Source organism: Solanum tuberosum, unplaced genomic scaffold (genome assembly GCF_000226075.1).
Source record: "Solanum tuberosum cultivar DM 1-3 516 R44 unplaced genomic scaffold, SolTub_3.0 scf00279, whole genome shotgun sequence".
In the NCBI taxonomy this organism is placed as follows: Eukaryota; Viridiplantae; Streptophyta; class Magnoliopsida; order Solanales; family Solanaceae; genus Solanum; species Solanum tuberosum.
Genome location: NW_006239204.1, coordinates 307837 through 326134, shown reverse-complemented (window position 1 = coordinate 326134; position 18298 = coordinate 307837). Strand labels below are relative to the sequence as shown.

The 18298-nt window shown below is 36.6% G+C and overlaps 1 protein-coding gene across 1 annotated transcript; it reads left to right on the top strand.

Annotated features, from left to right (window-relative positions):
* Positions 1–8772: 8772 nt before the first annotated feature.
* Positions 8773–9537, top strand: LOC107062898 (uncharacterized). The gene is made up of 2 exons (XM_015314097.1): positions 8773–9034; positions 9128–9537. The coding sequence occupies exons 1-2, from the start codon at positions 8773–8775 to the stop codon at positions 9535–9537; spliced, it is 672 nt and encodes a 223-aa protein (XP_015169583.1).
* Positions 9538–18298: the final 8761 nt, after the last annotated feature.

Sequence of the window (18298 nt, the reverse complement as noted above, 5' to 3'; positions counted from 1 at the left end):
ATCTATTCCTCCATATAGAATGGCACCAACAGAGTTGAAAGAGCTTAAAAAATAGTTGAAAAATCTCCTTGATAAGGGCTTTACTCGACTAAGTGTCTCACCTTATTTGTGAGGAACAAAGATGGTTCCCTTAGGATGTGTATTGATTACAACCAGTTGAACAAGGTTACCATCAAGAACAAGTATCCTCTTCCAAGAAAGATGATCTTTTCGATCAGCTTCAGGGTGCTACTTGTTTCTCTAAGATAGAACTCAGATCTAGCTACCATCAGTTGAGAGTAAGGGAATATGATATCCCGAAGATAGCATTCAGAACCCGTTATGGTCATTATGAGTTCTTAGTTATGTCCTTTGGTTTGACCAATGCGCCTGCAACATTCATGGACCTTATGAATAGAGTATTCAAGCCTTATTTAGATATGTTTGTTATCCTCTTCATTAATTACATACTAATCTATTCGAGGAATGAAGAAGATCATGCTAGTCATCTTAGAATAGTGACTTCAAAACTCTAAATGATAGAGAGTTGTATGCCAAGTTCTCTAAGTGTGAGTTTTAGCTTGAGTCTGTGGCATTTTTAGGCCACATTGTGTCTGGAAAGGGATTAAAGTTGATACTCAAAAAATAGAGGCAGTATAGAATTGGCCTAGACCCACATCTCCAACTGACATTAGGAGTTTCTTGGGTTTGGATGGCTATTATAGAAGGTTCAAGAGGCGTTCTCATCTATTTCATCCCTTTTGACCAAGTTAACTCAGAAGACATTGAAATTTCAATGGTCTGAAGCTTGTGAGAAAAACTTTCAGGAATTGAAAAAGCGGCTGACTACTGCCCCAGTATTGACCTTGCCAGAAGGTACTCAACGTTTTGTTATGTATTGTGATGCGTCTAGAGTTGGTTTGGGTTGTGTGTTGATGCATAATGGCAATGTTATAGCTTATGCCTCCAGACAGTTGAACGTTCATGAGAAGAATTACCCAACCCATGACTTAGAGTTGGCTATTTTAGTATTTGCTTTGAAGATATGGAGTCATTATTTGTATGGTGTTCATGTAGATGTATTCACTGATCACAAGAGTCGTCAGTATGTATTTACTCAGAAAGAGCTTAATCTCAGACAGAGGAGGTGGTTAGAATTACTCAAAGATTATGATATGAGTATTCTCTATCACCTAGGTAATGCTAATGTTGTTGTTGATGCCTTGAGCAGGATGTCTATGGGTAGTACCACCTATGTTGAGGAAGACAAGAGAGAGTTAGCAAAATATGTGCACATACTTGCACGCTTAGGAGTTCGACTAATGGATTCCACAAAAAGAGGAGTAGTGGTTATGAATGGGGTTGAATCTTCATTAGTGTCAGTAGTGAAAGAAAAGCAAGACCAAGATCCCATTTTGCTTGAATTGAAGGCAAATGTTCATAAGAAAAAAGTAATGGCTTTTGAACATGGGGGAGATGTTGTACTGAGGTATCTAGGTAGGTTGTGTGTACCAAGGGTGGATGAACTCCAAGAGAGGATCATGGAAAAAGCACATAGCTCCAGATATTCCATTCATCCAGGTTTCACAAAGTTGTATCGCGATTTGAAAGAAGTGCATTGGTGGAGCAGTATGAAGAAGGGCATTGCAGAATTTGTTGCCAAGTGTCCAAATTGCCATAAAGTACAGGTAGAGCATCAAAGGCCTGGTGGTTTGGCTCAAAATATAGAGATTCCAGAATGGAAGTGGGAGATGATCAATATGGACTTCATCACAGGTTTGCCAAGGTCTCACAGACATCATGATTCTATTTGGGTGATTGTCGATAGAATGACAAAATTAGCTCACTTTTTTCCGGTAAAGACTACCCAATCAGCAGAAGATTATGCTAAGCTATATATTCAAGAGGTGGTTAGACTTCATGGGTTTCCGGTCTCCATAATTTCAGACAGAGGTGCGCAATTTACTACACAGGTTTGGAAGTCATTCTAAAAAGACTTGGGTTCAAAGGTGAATTTAAGTACTGCCTTTCATCCTCAGACAGATGGGCAAGCAGAGCGCACTATTCAAACCTTAAAGGACATGTTGAGGGCTTGTGTGATTGACTTCAAAGGTAATTGGGATGATCACCTACCTCTCATTGAGTTCGCTTACAATAATAGTTACCACTCTAGCATCCAAATAGTTCCTTATGAAGCTTTTTATGGGAGAAGATGCAGATTTCCTATTGGATGGTTTGAAGTTGGTGAAGCAGGGTTGATAGGACCAGACTTAGTTCATTAAGTTATGGAGAAGGTGAAGGCTATTCAAGAGAGATTGAAAACAATGTTAGGAGGAGGGAGTCAGAGTTTGAAGTAGATGATTAGGTATACTTGAAAGTTTCACCCGTGAAGGGTGTTATGAGATTTGGTAAGAAGGGGAAGCTTAGTCCCTGGTATATTGGCCCTTACACAATATCCAAAAGGATTGGTAATGTAACTTATGAGTTAGAGCTACCGCAAGAGTTGGCAGCGGTTCATACGGTATTTAACATTTCCATGTTGAAGAAGTGCATGAGAGATCCTTCACTTATCATACCAACTTAAGATATTGGCATCAAGGATATCTTATCTTATGAGGATATTCCGGTTTAGATTCTAGATCCCCAAGTTCGCAAGTTGAGAACAAAAGAGGTAGCATCAGTCAAAGTTCTTTGGAGGAACCAATTTGTTGAGAGAGATACTTGGGAAGATGAGGAAGATATGAAGGAGAGATACCCACATCTCTTTGAAACTGGAGAAATTCGAGACCAAGGCACTAATTCTCTTCTTAGTACTCTTTAATTTATGAGTAGGCATGTTGTATTGCATTGTTTGTTGGGTGTTTGATCTGAATGTTAGATGCTACACCCTTAGCCAAGTAAGAGTAATCTCATTCGAGGACGAATGTTCCCAAGGGGGAGATATGGTAACATCTCGCTAATTGAAGGAACAAGAAAGAAGTTAAAATTTGGAAATAGTCAATTTTGGAAAGAATATAAAAATCTGGAAAATTTGTTATGTTAAGTTGAGTTTTTGGTCAACTTCAAACGAACATAACTCCTAGATCAGGATGAGTTAGGTGTGTTTCTAGATATCGTAGGAAATATCTTGGAATAATCTTTCCAATGCCGCCAAGTTTACGCGATTCCGAGTTTGTATGAGTGAGATATTCCCACTTGAAGTTGGGCTGTTCAAATAAGGATAGTCTAAACCGGATTTTGGAAGGGTATTTTGGTCTTTACCATACCCAATTTATTTAATTCGTTTTTGGTAATAAATTAGGGGTCTAAACTGAACTTGGTCAGTTTACGCTTTTGAAAATTAAGTTAGAGTTTTGAGAGAAGAGAAAAGAATAGGAGAAAAGAGGAGAAGAAGCAAGATTCGTGAAGATTGTTCAAGTTTGATTGTGGATTTCGTCAAGGATTTGATCCTACAAGGTATGTGAGTCTTTCATAGCGTTGGGATCGTTCACCCATGTTCCAATCATGTTTATTTCAGCGAAATTCGTTCTAGAAAGTTAAAGTTGATGAATCTTGAATGGTGTTCTTGAAATTGGCCTTCGTTCTTGAGTTAGGTTGAGATTGAGGAGTTCCTTGAGGTTATAATGTTGTTTACTTAATTTGTTTGATTTAGATTCTTGTGTATACATACTAGGTATCTGAATCTAAAGAGAATTTGGAAAAAAAGAAGCGAGTTTAGGCGAATTTGGGCTGGAAAAATGAAGAAGGAAAAAGTCGGGCAAATCTGGTGCCCTAGGCCGCGTCGCGAACCAGCCCCCCTAGTTTCGCAAAATTATTCTTCCTTGCATCGCGGAGCGGTCACGGACCATTCTGCCTCTAAAATTATTTTCGCGACCAAAAATTTAAATACATCTCTGCGTCGCAGACTAGTTTTGAGACAGTGATTTCTTGATCTTTTCTCATGTTTAACTATCTAAAAACACTCCTAAACATCATGAGATCGTTCCTATCACAAATCACAATCCTTGAATCCATAATTCAATTCAAGGAAAGCTAAGAGTAAAGTTAAGAGAAATTCATAGAGTCTTCCAAAAGTCTTTTACAAATGTTTTAACTTTGTTTTAAGACTTGAGCATTGAGTTGAGTAAAGAGTAAAGTTTGAAGTTCATTTTCTTCAAAAGAGTATATCGGGACTATGTATTCCCAAAGAGTAAAATGTTTTCACATTTGAAGAAGAAAGGAAACCTTGATTTCCAAAAGAGCCTTTGAGCTAGTTTTCAGTTAAGGGTAAATGTTTTCACATTTGAGCAAGAAAGGGAACATCGATTCCAAGAGAGCTTTTAAGCTAAGTTTTGAGTAATTATCTCAAACCAAAGAAAGAAGTTATGTGTTTTTTAAAACATATGAGTTGAGTATTTTTGGGAGTAGTATTGAGCACCGATATGGGGACGAGTTTGAGTTTAGATAACTCACGTCTCCATAAACCATGTAGCCATCATAGGTTGAAAGGATCATACTTTTTAGATAATTCCTTAAGTGCTTTTTATCATAGACTAGTGGATCCACTTAGTTAAGGTGTTCTATATGACGGCAAAGTATAGGACTGTTCTGGGAGTGTGGGCAAGACGATGTATCACCACTTAGGCTCATAGTGGTGGTTGTTGGTTAGAGAAACTCCCACAGAAAATATATTACTTTATGATATGAGTAAAGTTGAGTTTGTTATTGCATTTTATTTAACGAACCAAGTTATTTTCTACTGTTTAAAGGCTTTCTATATATTGCATGTGTTTTATTGCTTTATATTGAGTTAAGTTGTTCATGAGTTGAGTAAAGTCAAGGTAAGTGTTTCTTTCAGATTATTTTCAAGCTTATGTTATGTTTAGTATTCCCCTCGCATACTCGTACATTCAATGTACTGATGCCATTTGGCCTGCATCATTTTATGAGGCAGACACAGGTAACCAAGATCAGCATCCAATGCATCGTTGATCCAGTTGAGCACTCAGAGTCTGGTGGTGAGCCTCCTTGCTTTCCAGAGGATCCTTTTTATTGCTTTCAGTATTTTAGTTCATTGGGATTTTGTGGGTCTTGTCCTGACATCCATCTCAGTTTTAGAGGCTTCATAGATAGACAGTCAGTTAGTTCATTTGTCTTACCTTGTTATTGGCTTATGTTCATATTTGAGTTGCCACTTTGGCTAAGTTAAATGTTTATTTATAAAAAAATATGAGTTTAGTTTGAGACAGTTGAGTTATCTTGCATTTGAGTTCTTTTCTTAATGCTTAAAGTCTTCCGCTGAGTAAGTAAGTCAGGCTAAGGGATCGCTTGGGGCCAGCAATGGTTCTTGAGTGCCATCCCGCCCAGGGTGTAGTCTCGGGGCATGACACTTCTGATAAGATCTGTTCCCTTAGGTCATCAACATTCGGAACACACAAACGACCTTGGTACCTTAGGACACCATCTCCCCATTGGGAAAAAGCCTCAATGGAATTTTTAAGTTCCGCTTCTTTCAATTCTACCAAAGTCGGATCATGATATTGCTTTGCCTTAACATTGGCTACAAAAGATGATACAGACCCATTATGGACCATAATACCACCCTTGGTGGAATCCACTAGTCTAACTCCCAATCGGGCCAACCTATGAACATCTTGAACCAACTCTTTTCTCTCATCATCAATATGTGCAACACTACCCATGGATAACCGACTAAGGGCATCCGCTACCACATTTGCTTTACCGAGGTGATAGAGAACACTTACATCATAATCTTTCAATAATTCAAGCCACTTCCTTTGGCGAAGATTTAGATCTTTTTGGGTAAACATATATTGCAAACTTTTGTGGTCGGTGAAAACATCCACATGCACACCATACAAATAATGCCTCCAAATCTTTAAGTCAAATACCACCTCCGTTAATTCAAGGTCGTGGGTAGGATAGTTCTTCTCATGAACCTTTAGTTGCCTTTAAGCATAGGCAATCGCCTTACCATTTTGCATAAGAACACATCCCAATCCAACTCTAAAGGCGTCACAATATACTACAAAGCCATTCGTACCTTCCGGTAAGGTCAACACCGGAGCGGAAGTAAGTCTATCTTTCAACTCTTGGAAATTTTTATCACTAGTTTTGGACCATATAAACTTGGCATTCTTTTGAGTCAAAGCCGTCAATGGAGAAGTAATGAAGGAAAACCCCTCAACAAATCTTCTATAGTAACCAGTCAAACCCAAGAAACTTCTAATGTATGTCGGTGATAGAGGTCTAGGGCAACTCTTGACTGCATCCATCTTAATAGGATCTACCTTAATACCCTTACTTGAAATGTTGTGGCCTAGGAAAGCCACAGACCTTAGCCAAAACTCACATTTGCTAAACTTAGCAAAAAGTTGTCTTTCCTTAAGGATTTGCAATAGAAACCTCAAATGATCAATATGGTCATTCTCACTTCTCGAATAGATTAAAATATCATCTATGAACAGAATTACAAACATATCCGGGTATTGTCTAAACACCTTATTCATCAAATCCATAAACGTCGCCGGGGTATTAGTCAAATGTATAAAATATATAATATGAAATATCATTATTATTTATTAAATATTAAATAATTACATATTATTGCATTATGATGGGACGATGCACTCTTATTACGTTGTTGAATATTTTGTAATACATAGAGGTCTTAAATTGAACAGACACATCTGTTCATGAAAAAAACATGATTGTTATGAAAAGTCATTTGTTCATGAAAGAACATGACTCATATGAAAAGTCGTTTGATCATGAAAGAACATGAATCTTATTAAAAGTCATCTCTTAACTTCTATAAATATAAATATTTTCTAGAAATAGTCTAAGAAAAATCTGTATGTATAAACATATGGCTTTGTTGTATTCTGAAGGGATTTGTTTGTATTTTCCCAATATGTATACATGCAATATCTCTTTAAAGAAAGTGATTACACGCCTCAAAGTCTTCTTCTTCAATTTATATTTCCTATTATTTTTTTCTAACAATTACGCTATTGCTCCAAGACATCAATATTTGCTAAACACCTCAAAAATTTCTATGTTAAGATCCTTATAATTCTTCGTAGGTGTATTGATTTATACTGGTGATTTTGTCACGATCTAAAAATTGGATGTGATGACACTTGTCTATCCTTACTAAGACAAATTAGCCTCAACCTAGAAGAATCGAAAAAAATGTAGAAAAATAAAGCAAGAACAAGATAAAAACAGAAAACTTATTCATTTTATTAACACCCCGAAACCTGGTTGTTACGTGTACAAACCACTAATACATAAATTGCAGAATTAAGAAATAAGTACAAGTCTCAAGTATTTATTTCTCAATTAGAACAAAGCATAAAAACAAGAAATGAAGGGGTCCGCCAGGATGAAAAGAAACTACCTCTCAACAGGTCCTTGACAAGCCTCGGAAATGGGAGAGAAAGAGCAATCATGCTATACTGGGCTCGGAACTTGAACTAGTATAGAAGCAAGGAGTGAGTACCAACAACACGGTACCCAACAAGAAATCTAATAAAAAACAAGCTAGAAATCGAGTACTCATTTCATCCCAACCGAACCTCCTCAAACTACAATATGCATAGAAATCAGCCCAACCTAACAGTTCTACAATACACGACTCACAAGGCTCAATAATAACAGTTCAACAGTCACAATTCAACAATCAACAGGTATCAAGTATATTAATCTCAATATCAACTAGATCGATCATAAGTAACAAGTGCATCAATCACAATTAACAAATATGTCAAACATAAGCATCAAATCATAATAATCAAACTCTTGCCGAAATTATTTCCCTTCAAAAAAATATCATTAATCAGAACCATTTTCCATCGAATTTATAACATATCAATAGTTGAAACCACTTTTCATCGCCTTTATATCATATCATTAGCTGGAACCATTTCCCGTTGGCGTTGTATCACTAGTCAGAAACATTTCTCATAGGTTTTGTACCACTAGCCAGAACAATTTCTCTTCAGCTTTGTATCACTAGCCAGAACCATTTTTTATTTATTTATATCATATCACTAGCCGAAACTATTTTCCATCAGCTCTATATCATGTGACTAGTCGAAATCATATTTCATCGACTTTATATTGTAAGAGTTAGTGTTTCAATTAATTTAGAAATAAATTCATCCGTTAAAAGTTTTGAAATAACAAAATACATGAATATGAGTTGTAACATTCATTTTTATTTTAATTATACGTTATAGATGTTTTGCAAGACACTTTTAAAATTCTACGTTATGGATTGTTTGAAAGATACGTTTTATTTTTAATTCATGAACCTATAATAAATACTATTTAATTAAAAGTTTTTTTCTTGCAAAACTTTTGTCCTATAAATTAAGTTCTTTTGGTTGAAAATATAAGCACTCAAAAAAACCTACTTTCCCTTGAAAAACACTTGTGGGACATTAATCAAAAGGTGAAATCACCAATTCAAGAATAGAAGAGCAACATTCCTGAATGCTACTTGTTTTGTGGCTTAGTTGAATCCCGAAAATAGAGTTGTTATTTATTCTTCCGATTGCTCGCGGGAGAGACTCCAACTCTATTCCAGAAATGTGTTAACGTGCCTCTAAGCCAAGCAAGTTTTGTTTTGAATTCCTTATATTTTTATCATTCTTGTTCAGTTGTTCTAACAATTTGAAGATAGTTGTCTCTATGACATCCACATCAATAACAAACAGTGTTCCAAATTTTCCCAATCCTAATTTTGAAATATTTGATGGAAAAGACTTTCCTAGATGGCGTGGAAAGATGGAATTCTTTTTAAGACGATTAAAGTTGGCATATGTTCTTGAGAAACCTTGTCCTGACGCTCCTGGTTCTGAGGTAGCAACAAACGAGGCTACTATGATTAAAGAACAAATTGCCAAATGGCAAGATGATGATTACTTATGCAAGAATTATATTCTTGGAGAAATGTCCAATACATATTATGATCAATATTATATTAAGTGCAAACTTGCTAAGGAGATTTGGGATACTCTTAAAGCTATCCATTTAGCAGAAGAGGCGAGTTCAAAGAAATTTCTTGTTTCAAATTATATGGAGTTCAAAATGGTTGATGACAAGTGAATCACTGAACAAGTACAAAAATTTCAACTTATAGCTAATAAAATTGCTATATCTGGAATTGCTCTTGATGAAAACTTTGATGTTGGTGTTATTGGATCAAAACTTCCTCCATCTTGGAAGGAGTACAGAAGCAAACTCTTGCAAAAGAAGGAAGATTTGACTCTTGAACAATTATTGCAGCACTTGCAAATTGAACAAGAGACACGATATCATGACAATAACATCTTGAAGGAGCCCATCATGAAAGCCCATGTTGTTGAAGAAAAATCGATCAAGAAGGAACCTGCCAATAATAAATTTTTGAAGGCAAAGAAGAGTAAAATTTTTAAGCGTTCTAATTCCAATTCTAAGTCGAATGAATGTTTTCATTGTCATAAAATTGGTCACTATGCACGTGATTGTAAAATTCTTAAAGCTGAAAAGAAGAAAGAAAAAGGCAAATAACAATACAAAAAATGAACTAGTGGCAATGGTCACAGAAGCATATGTAGCGGGAGATCAAGTGGAATGGTGGATAGACACTGGTGCAACTCGTCCTATATAAGGTAATCAAAATTCTTTCACGACCTATGAATTAGTGGGGGGCGATAAAGTTTTGGATATGGGAAACTCATCCTCTGCTAAGGTTGTGGGAAAAGGAACTGTTGAACTAAAATTCACTTCCAAAAAGATGGTCACATTGTTAGACGTATTGCATGTTCCTGATATTCTAAAGAACTTGGTGTCAAGTACGCTTCTTTCGAAGCATGGTTTTAAAATGATTTTTGAGGCAGATAAATTTATTTTGTCTAAACTAGGCATGTTTGTTGGAAAAGGTTATACTACAAATGGCATGTTCAAACTCAATATATATTGAAAATGAATTTATTTTTTTCTTATGTTGTGGAGTCTTTAGAATTATGGCATGAACGTCTTGGTCACGTGAATTTTAGATCCATTCAACTTATGGTTAAAAATGGATTAAGTAAAGACTGTGGAAAGGATCATGTTGCTAAGTGTATTACTTGTAGTAAATGTAAAATAACAAAGAAACCTTTTAAGTCTATTGAAAGGATATCCACACTTTTGGAGTTAATCCACACTGATATTTGTGAGATGGATTGTTTATCACGTCATGGAAAGAGATATTTTATCGCTTTCACTGACGATTACTCAAGGTATATATATGTCTTTCCATTAAAAACAAAAGATGAGGCATTTGAGACTTTTAAAACATATAAAGCAGAAGTTGAAAATAAATTGAGTTTGAAGATTAAATCAATTAGATATGACAGAGGTGGAGAGTTTTTAAAATCAGATTTTATTGATTTTTGTGAAAAAGAAAGCATTGAGAAATAATTGACTATGTCTTATACACCACAACAAAATGGTGTAGCAGAAAGAAAAATAGATCTTTCATTTGAAATGGTTAACTCTATGCTTTATGGATCTGGTATCACTAAAAATTTGTGGACAGAAGCCTTATTTTCTGCATGTCATATTTTGAATCGAATTCCTTCCAAGAAACATGATTCATCTCCATATGAACTTTGGAAGAATCGAAAGCCAAATATAAATTATTTTAAAGTATGTGGTTGTTTGGCTCATGTTAGATTACCACATCAACATTTGACTAAGATTGGCTATAGAGGAGTAGATTGTGTATTTATTGGTTATTCACAAACCTGTAAGGCTTATAGATTTTTGAATCTTGAGATCCCAAGCCCTCACACAATTATTGAATCGTTGCATGCTAACTTTTTTGAGCATATATTACCTAAGAAAAACGAATCTTTGGAACAAGATACAAGTTCTTCTATATCTCCTCTTAAAAGGAAAATAGTAAAGAAACGAGAGCAAAGATGGGAAAATTGTATATATCTTATTATTGACCATATGGCTACTATATAAAGAATCTATACAAGACCTAGAAAAGATAAAGACTATTAAAAAGATTCATAAGGATCAGGAAGTACGAAAATAGAATTCTACAAAGGTAAGGAGTCTCATCCGTTATTACTACCCCGCAAGTTGGTGGTGTCAACAACACCCAACTTGGAGAAATGCTTGACACAATAAGCTCTTGGAAGTGGTTTGGTAAGTATATCTTCCACTTGATCAGCCGAGTGAAGGTGTTGAACTGCGATATGCTTGTTTTGAACTTGTTCACGAACAAAGTGAAAATCAATAGCAATATGTTTCACCCAACTATGGAACACTAGGTTGGCGCAAATGTATGTGGTGCTGACATTGTCATAAAATATCTGAGGAGTGGTGGAAATATGAAACCGAAGTTCATGGAGTAAACTTGTTAGCCAATTTGTTTCAGAAACAGTAGCTGCAATAGCCCGATATTCTGCTTTTGTGGAGGATCGGGAGACAGATCTTTGCTTTTTAGAGGACCAGGATACCGGAGAACTGCCAAGGTAAACAACATAACCTGTTGTAGAGGTTCGATCGAGAAGATCTCCAGCCCAATTAGAATCTGAGTAGGCTAAAAGACGGTGATCATGTTCTTTGGCAATTCGAAGGCCAAATGAAGATGTCTGGTGAAGATATCGAAGGGGACGCTTCATGGCTGTCCAATGTGATAATAAAGGATGGTGCATGGACTGTGAGAGTTTGCTAACTGCAAATGCTATGTCCGAACGTGTAAAAGAAAGGTAATGAAGTTTACCAATTATCCTCATATAAAGAGAGCCATCAACTAGAGAATATTCAGCAGACTCTGGGAAAGCAACAGTAGAAGCCATTGGTGTTGGAACACCCTTGAAATTGTGCATATTAACTTCCTGCAACAGATCTGTGATGTATCTCTGTTGACACAACAAAAGACCACCAGGATAACGTTAGACTTCAACACCAAGGAAATAATGAAGTGGACCAAGATCCTTCAAAGAGAACCGAGTTACAAGATTATCAATGATGTTGTGAACACCACGAATCTGATTACCCATGACAATTATGTTATCAACGTATACCAGAATATAAACAGTAAATAGTGTACCAGCCCCTCGGAGCCTGTTTGAGGCCATATATAGACTTGTGCAGCCTGCAAACATGTGTCGGATGCGCATAAGCTTCAAAACTAGGTGGTTCGCGCATATAGACTTCTTCATCAAGACGACCTTGCAGGAAGGAATTATTGATATCAAGTTGCTGAATGGGCCAGCTTTGTTGTGTTGCAATCGCAAGAACGAGTTGAACAGTTGCAGGCTTTACCACAGAACTAAAAGTACATTGAAAATCAAGTCCAGGTCTTTGTGTGAACTCTTTAGCAACCAGACGAGCTTTCTACCAGTCAACAGAACCATTAGAATTATATTTAATCTGGAAAAGCCACTTACAATCCACCACATTTTTGGAAGGATCACATGGTACCAACTCCCATGTTCGGTTCCGAACTAAGGCATCAAATTCATTTATCATAGCTTCACGCCAGTGTGGGACTTGTTGAGCTTGTTTAATGGTTCTAGGTAGGTAGGAAGTGGTTTGAACAACTGTGTGTAATTGTTTAGGCTTAAGGCTATTGGTCTTAGACTGAGTAATCATGTGATGACTGGGCATCACTGTAAAGGTAGAGTCTACAAGAGAAGGTTTTTTGGCCATGGGAGGTGGGACAAGTGATGAGGAAGAGGGTTGTACTAAAGGCTTCTGGATGAAAGGACCAGTGGGCTTATTTCGGCGTTGGTAAGTGATAATTGTGGATTGTGGCTAAGCATTTAACTGGGGAGAAGTATGAACTGGTGAGGTTGAAACAGTTGGTTGTGGTGATTTGTGGCTGTAAATAGGATTTTGGATGGCGCGGGTATGGGGCAACGGAGGCATTGGAGAAGGAGAAGAAGTATCATATAAGGGAGAAATAGAAGTACCTGAGATGGTGGCACCTGTTGAGGCAGAGGAGATGGGTGAATGTGTGTCCACGGGCTGCTGCACAATCTGTGAAGTAAGCTCACAAAAATCATATGAGTTTCGAGTATTATCCTGTGGTTGTTGGCCAGATGAACAAATTTCCCAAGAGACATTTTTATTTTGTGTTCTTTTTAAATGAGAAAAAATATTGTTAAATGGGAACTGATTTTCCAAAAATAAGACGTCACGTGATAGATATATTTTGGAAGTTGAAGGATCAAAACATTGATGATTGTAATATTTATTCGAAAAGCCTAAATAAACATATGGTGTCGAACGGGGCTCTAATTTGTTTTTGGCATATGATTTGAGCCATGGATAATGGAGGCAACCAAATACTTTAATGGAGTCATACTTTGGCATCTTTTGAAATAAAATTTCAAATGGACTTTTGTGCTGAAGATTGGGTGTAGTTAGCCTGTTAATAAGACAGACAGCTTGTTGACAGGCAAAACTCCAGAAGTGTGATGGTAAAGATGCCTGATGCAGCAAGGTTCTAACAGTTTCAATAACATGACGATGTCGTCTTTCAACTAGAGCAACTCGTTGTGGAGTATATGGGGGTGACACTAAGTGTTCTATGCCAAGTGTTTTGAGATAGGACTGTAAACTTTGAAATTCGCCACCACCATCCGTGTAAAAAGATTGAATTTTGGTGTTAAACCTCCGTTCAAGCAATGGATGCAAATTTTGAAAAACTTCCAGAGTTTCATTTTTTGATTTTAAAGTAAACAGCCACATGTATTTTGAAAATTGATCAACAGATAACACATAACATCTTTTTTTATCAATTGACAAAACCGGAGATGGACCCCATAAATCGCCAAAAAGGATTTGTAGGGGCTTATTACTTTGCAGTGAATTTTCTGAGAAAGTCAACATGTGCATCTTATTAGAATAACAAGAATTACAAGTGGAACTAGCTTTAGGATCTAAAACAGGAAAGGAAAAATTATTCAAGATAGTATCCAAAACGTGACGATTTGGATGACCTAAACGCCGATGCCACAGGTGAATTGGAACAGCCACATTGCACTAAGGAGAACATGTGTACAAACCGTTGGCCACTCATACAACCCATCTTTGTTCTGCCCGCGAACTAGAGACGCCCCCATATTCAGATCCTTCACAAGATAATGGAAAGGAAAAAACTCAATAGAGGAATGATTATCATGACAAAACTGAGAAACAGAAGTAAGATTAGTCTTTATGAGAGGGGAGCATAAGGTATTGAGAAGTTTGAAATGATGATTTGATGCACTTATGTTAGCGTTACCGGTTTGGGATATTGGAATGGTTTGACCATTGCCCATAGTGATATCTTCGGTGCCGTGGTAGTCATGTACAGTGTCTAGGCTTTGAGCATCAGACGCAATATGATGAGTGGCTCCACTATCCACGATCCAAGGGGTCTGTTGAGGAGGGAAACAACCAGCAAAGTTTGCCCAAGCTTGCAGATGGTTATGGGATTGAGATCTGCAGCCCCCAGCAGAATGACCTACGCGATCACATAGTTAACAACGAAGATTCTTGTCAAAGGGCTGTTGTTGGTTGTTTCTTTGTGGGTGACATGGTTGTGCCTGCCATTGCTGATTGTTGGGAGGAGTGTTCGCACTTGGACGGCGACTGAGGGATTAATTATTGTTACCATGGCAATGAGGAGTTGAGCTGGTCTTTTGTGCTATAGCAGTGGTGATATTAGTTGATAACGGCTTCTTGTCGTCCTCATACTTTGGAAAAAGCTCGTGGTCCAGAAGCTTTTTGCAAAGCTCTTCATAGGAAATTGTTGAATCTCGAGCACGAATAGCAGTAGAGAATTCTCGGAATTCAGATCCGAGTCCACTGAGAATTTTAACAACGAGTTCTGAATTTGATACAGGCGCACCAACAGTTAGAAGTTCATCACAAAGTGATCGAATCTGACGGAGATAATCTGCGACTGGACGAGAGTCATTAGTGAGGCGAGCCAGTCTGTCTCGCAAGTTGAAAAATCTTGTTTGAGATTTGTTAGCATACGCAGTATGCAGAGCATCCCAGGCAGCTTTGGCAGAGATAGCAACATCAACAATGGGGGTAAGTGTAGCATCAATGGAGGCCCATATAGCATTTTGAATTAACTGATCTTGTCGGTACCAAAGAGCGAACTCAGGGTTAGCAACATCTTGATTGTTTTGCGAGATGGTGCGAGTGGGGGAAGGGATAGAGCCATCGAGATGCCCATAGAGATTGTGACCATGCATAAGCATTGAAACTTGAGCTTTCCACGGGGAGAAATTTTGACTGCCAGTTAATTTTATGGGCAGTTAGGTCATAGGATTGAATTGGAAAATAGTGATGGCGTTATTGACTCCATCAGCATTGGTCACAAAAGTATTGGGGTCCATTTCGACGACTTAACAGGGAAAAAAAAACAAAAAGAAAAAAAAGAATCAACTCGTGGGAGTTTAGAAGCGCCCTAATACCATAAAGAAACGAGATCAAAGATAGGAAACTTATATATCTTATTATTGACCATATGGCTGCTATATAAAGAATATATACAAGACCTAGAAAAGATAAAGACAATTAAACAGATTCCTGAGGATTAGGAAGTACGAAAATAGAATTCTACAAAAGTAAGGAGTCTCATCTGTTATTAAATAGTTGAGCCTTTGGAAGAAAGTCAACCAAGAGTAGTGAAAGATCAGCCTAACCAAGAGACTTTGGACCTAAGTTTCAAGTCTATTTAGTTGAAAAGGATCCTGAAAGTTATGCTGAAGCAATGTCTTCAAATGATGCTCTTTTCTGGCATGAAGCTATTGATGATGAAATGCACTCTATTATGTCAAATAATACGTGGATTTATCAGAGCTCCCTCCTGGATGTAAGTCTGTTTGTTGTAGATGGATCTTTAGAAAGAAATTGAAATTTGATGGTACCTTAGATAAGTACAAAGCTCGTTTGGTAGCAAAAGGCTTTACTCAATTGAAAGATATTGATTATTTTTATACATTTGCATCTGTAGCTCGAATGACTTCTATTTGACTTTTGATTGCTTCAGCCGCAATTCATAGTCTGGTAATTCATCAAATGGATGTGAAGACTGCATTTCTGAATAGAGTTCTAGATGAAGAAGTTTACATGAAACAACCAAAAGGATTTGTCGTTCCTGGTCAAGAACACAAAGTTTGTAAGCTTCTTAAATCTCTTTATGGATTAAAACAAGCTCCAAAAAATGCAATGAGAAATTTAGAAGAGTAATGATTTCTAATGGCTACGAAATCAATGGTGGTGATATTTGCATATTTAGCAAATTTCAAGAAAAATCTGGTGTTATAATATGTCTCTATGTAGATGATATGTTGATCTTTGGAACTAATATTGAAAGGGTCAAAGAAACAAAATCGTTTCTAGCTTCTCGATTTGAAATGAAAGATCTTGGAGAAGCTGATGTAATTTTGGGCATTAGAATCATGAGATCAGCGAATGGCTTGACTCTTACTCAATCAAGTTATATTGAGAAAGTTCTAAAAAGGTTTGGTCACTTTGATGACAAACCCGCTCCTACACCATTTGATCCTAGCATCAAACTAATGCGGAACTCTAGTGATGTTCTCGATCAGCTGACATATTCTCAGATTGTTGGGAATCTTATGTATGCCATGCATTGTACCAGGCCGGATATTGGTTACGCAGTAGGAACTTTGAGCAAGTTTACTAGTAATCCTGGAATTGAACATTGGAATGCCTTAATTCATGTTTTAAGATACCTGAAGGGTACAATTAATGTTGCCCTACATTATTCTACATTTCCAGCTATTCTTGAAGGCTATAGAGATGCTACTTGGAATTCTGATCCAAATGACTCTAAATCTATTACTGCTTGGATTTTCACTTTGGCTGGAGTAGCGATCTCTTGGAAATCAAAGAAGCAGACATGTATTACTCACTCAACCATGGAGTCAGAATTTATAGCTATGTCTTCTGCTGGAGAAGAAGCTGATTGGCTGCAATCTATGCTGATAGATGTTCCTTTGTGGAGTAAGCCAGTACCACCTTTAACTATATATTGTGATAATCAAGCTACTATATTTCGGGCTTCAAGTGATTGCTACAATGGCAAATCGAGACAAGTTCGTCTCAAACACAATCATGTGAGAAGATTATTGGAGGAAGGCGTGATATCGCTTCAATATGTGAAATCCAGATTTAATCTAGCGGATCCTTTGTCTAATGGGTTAGGCAAATAGTTAGTGGTGGAAACTTGTAATGGGATAGGAATAAAGCCTGTTGTAAATTAATTGTACTTTATGGTAACCCTACCAATGATGTAATCTTGGGTTCAAAGGGAAAAACAAGTAAAGTTACAACTATGAAGCACATCAATAATATTCCCATTTTCAAAATAAAATGAAATAAGAAGATGTGCATGATTGAGATTTTTTTTCTCTTAATAAATTTATAAGACCGATCTCGGTTGGAGTTAGTAAGAAAACTCTTGATAAATTTTTTTGATATTCCTACTAAAGAGAAGGATGAGATTAGATTCCCTTAATAAGTCTATAAATCGATTTTGATTGGAGTGTGTAGGAATACTCTTGATAGATTTACCGATACTTTGATGTAAAGGAGGATGAGATTAATTTTTCTTAATGAAGTTCATAGACTATTTGGTCGGAGTATGCAAAGTTACTCTTGATGAATTCACCGCACTAAGTGCGAAGTGGAGGCCGCTTCAATAAGATTTTAACAGGGAAATCTTAAAGCACTTGGCTAAAAGGATTCAGGACACATGGTCGTAAGGTGTCAAACAATTTCGATTTCACCAGAACATAGTGATATGCTTGAAGTATTTCTCTATTTCATTCAATGAGCCACTTAGTTCAAGATTCGTTCACTAAGTAGTCAATGATTTAGAATGCCTTCACTAGCTAATGGTTCAAGTCCAAAAACACCATTATTGATGCATGTTGCTAGATTAATGTCTCAAAATATTTTTTGGATTTTTCAAAGATAAAAACTTCTTGAAACAAGTGGGGGATTGTAAGAGTTAGTGTTTCAATTAATTTTGAAACAAATTCATCCGTTAAATTTTTTGAAATAACAAAATACATGAATGTGAGTTGTAACATTCATTTTTGTTTTAATTCTACATTATAGATGTTTTGCAAAACACTTTTAAAATTCTACGTTATGCATTTTTTGAAAGATAAGTTTTATTTTCAATTCATGAACCTATAATAAATACTATTTAATTAAAAGTCTTTTTCTTGCAAAACTTGTCCTATAAATTGAGTTCTTTTGGTTGAAAAGATAAGCACTCAAAAAAAACTCT

Excerpts from the sequence above, each read along its gene's own strand:
- LOC107062898 (XM_015314097.1), top strand. The coding sequence starts at position 8,773 with ATGGAATTCTTTTTAAGACGATTAAAGTTGGCATATGTTCTTGAGAAA. Across the intron at positions 9,035-9,127 it reads CCATTTAGCAGAAGAGGCGA|CTAATAAAATTGCTATATCT; the intron begins GTTCAAAGAAAT and ends TTCAACTTATAG.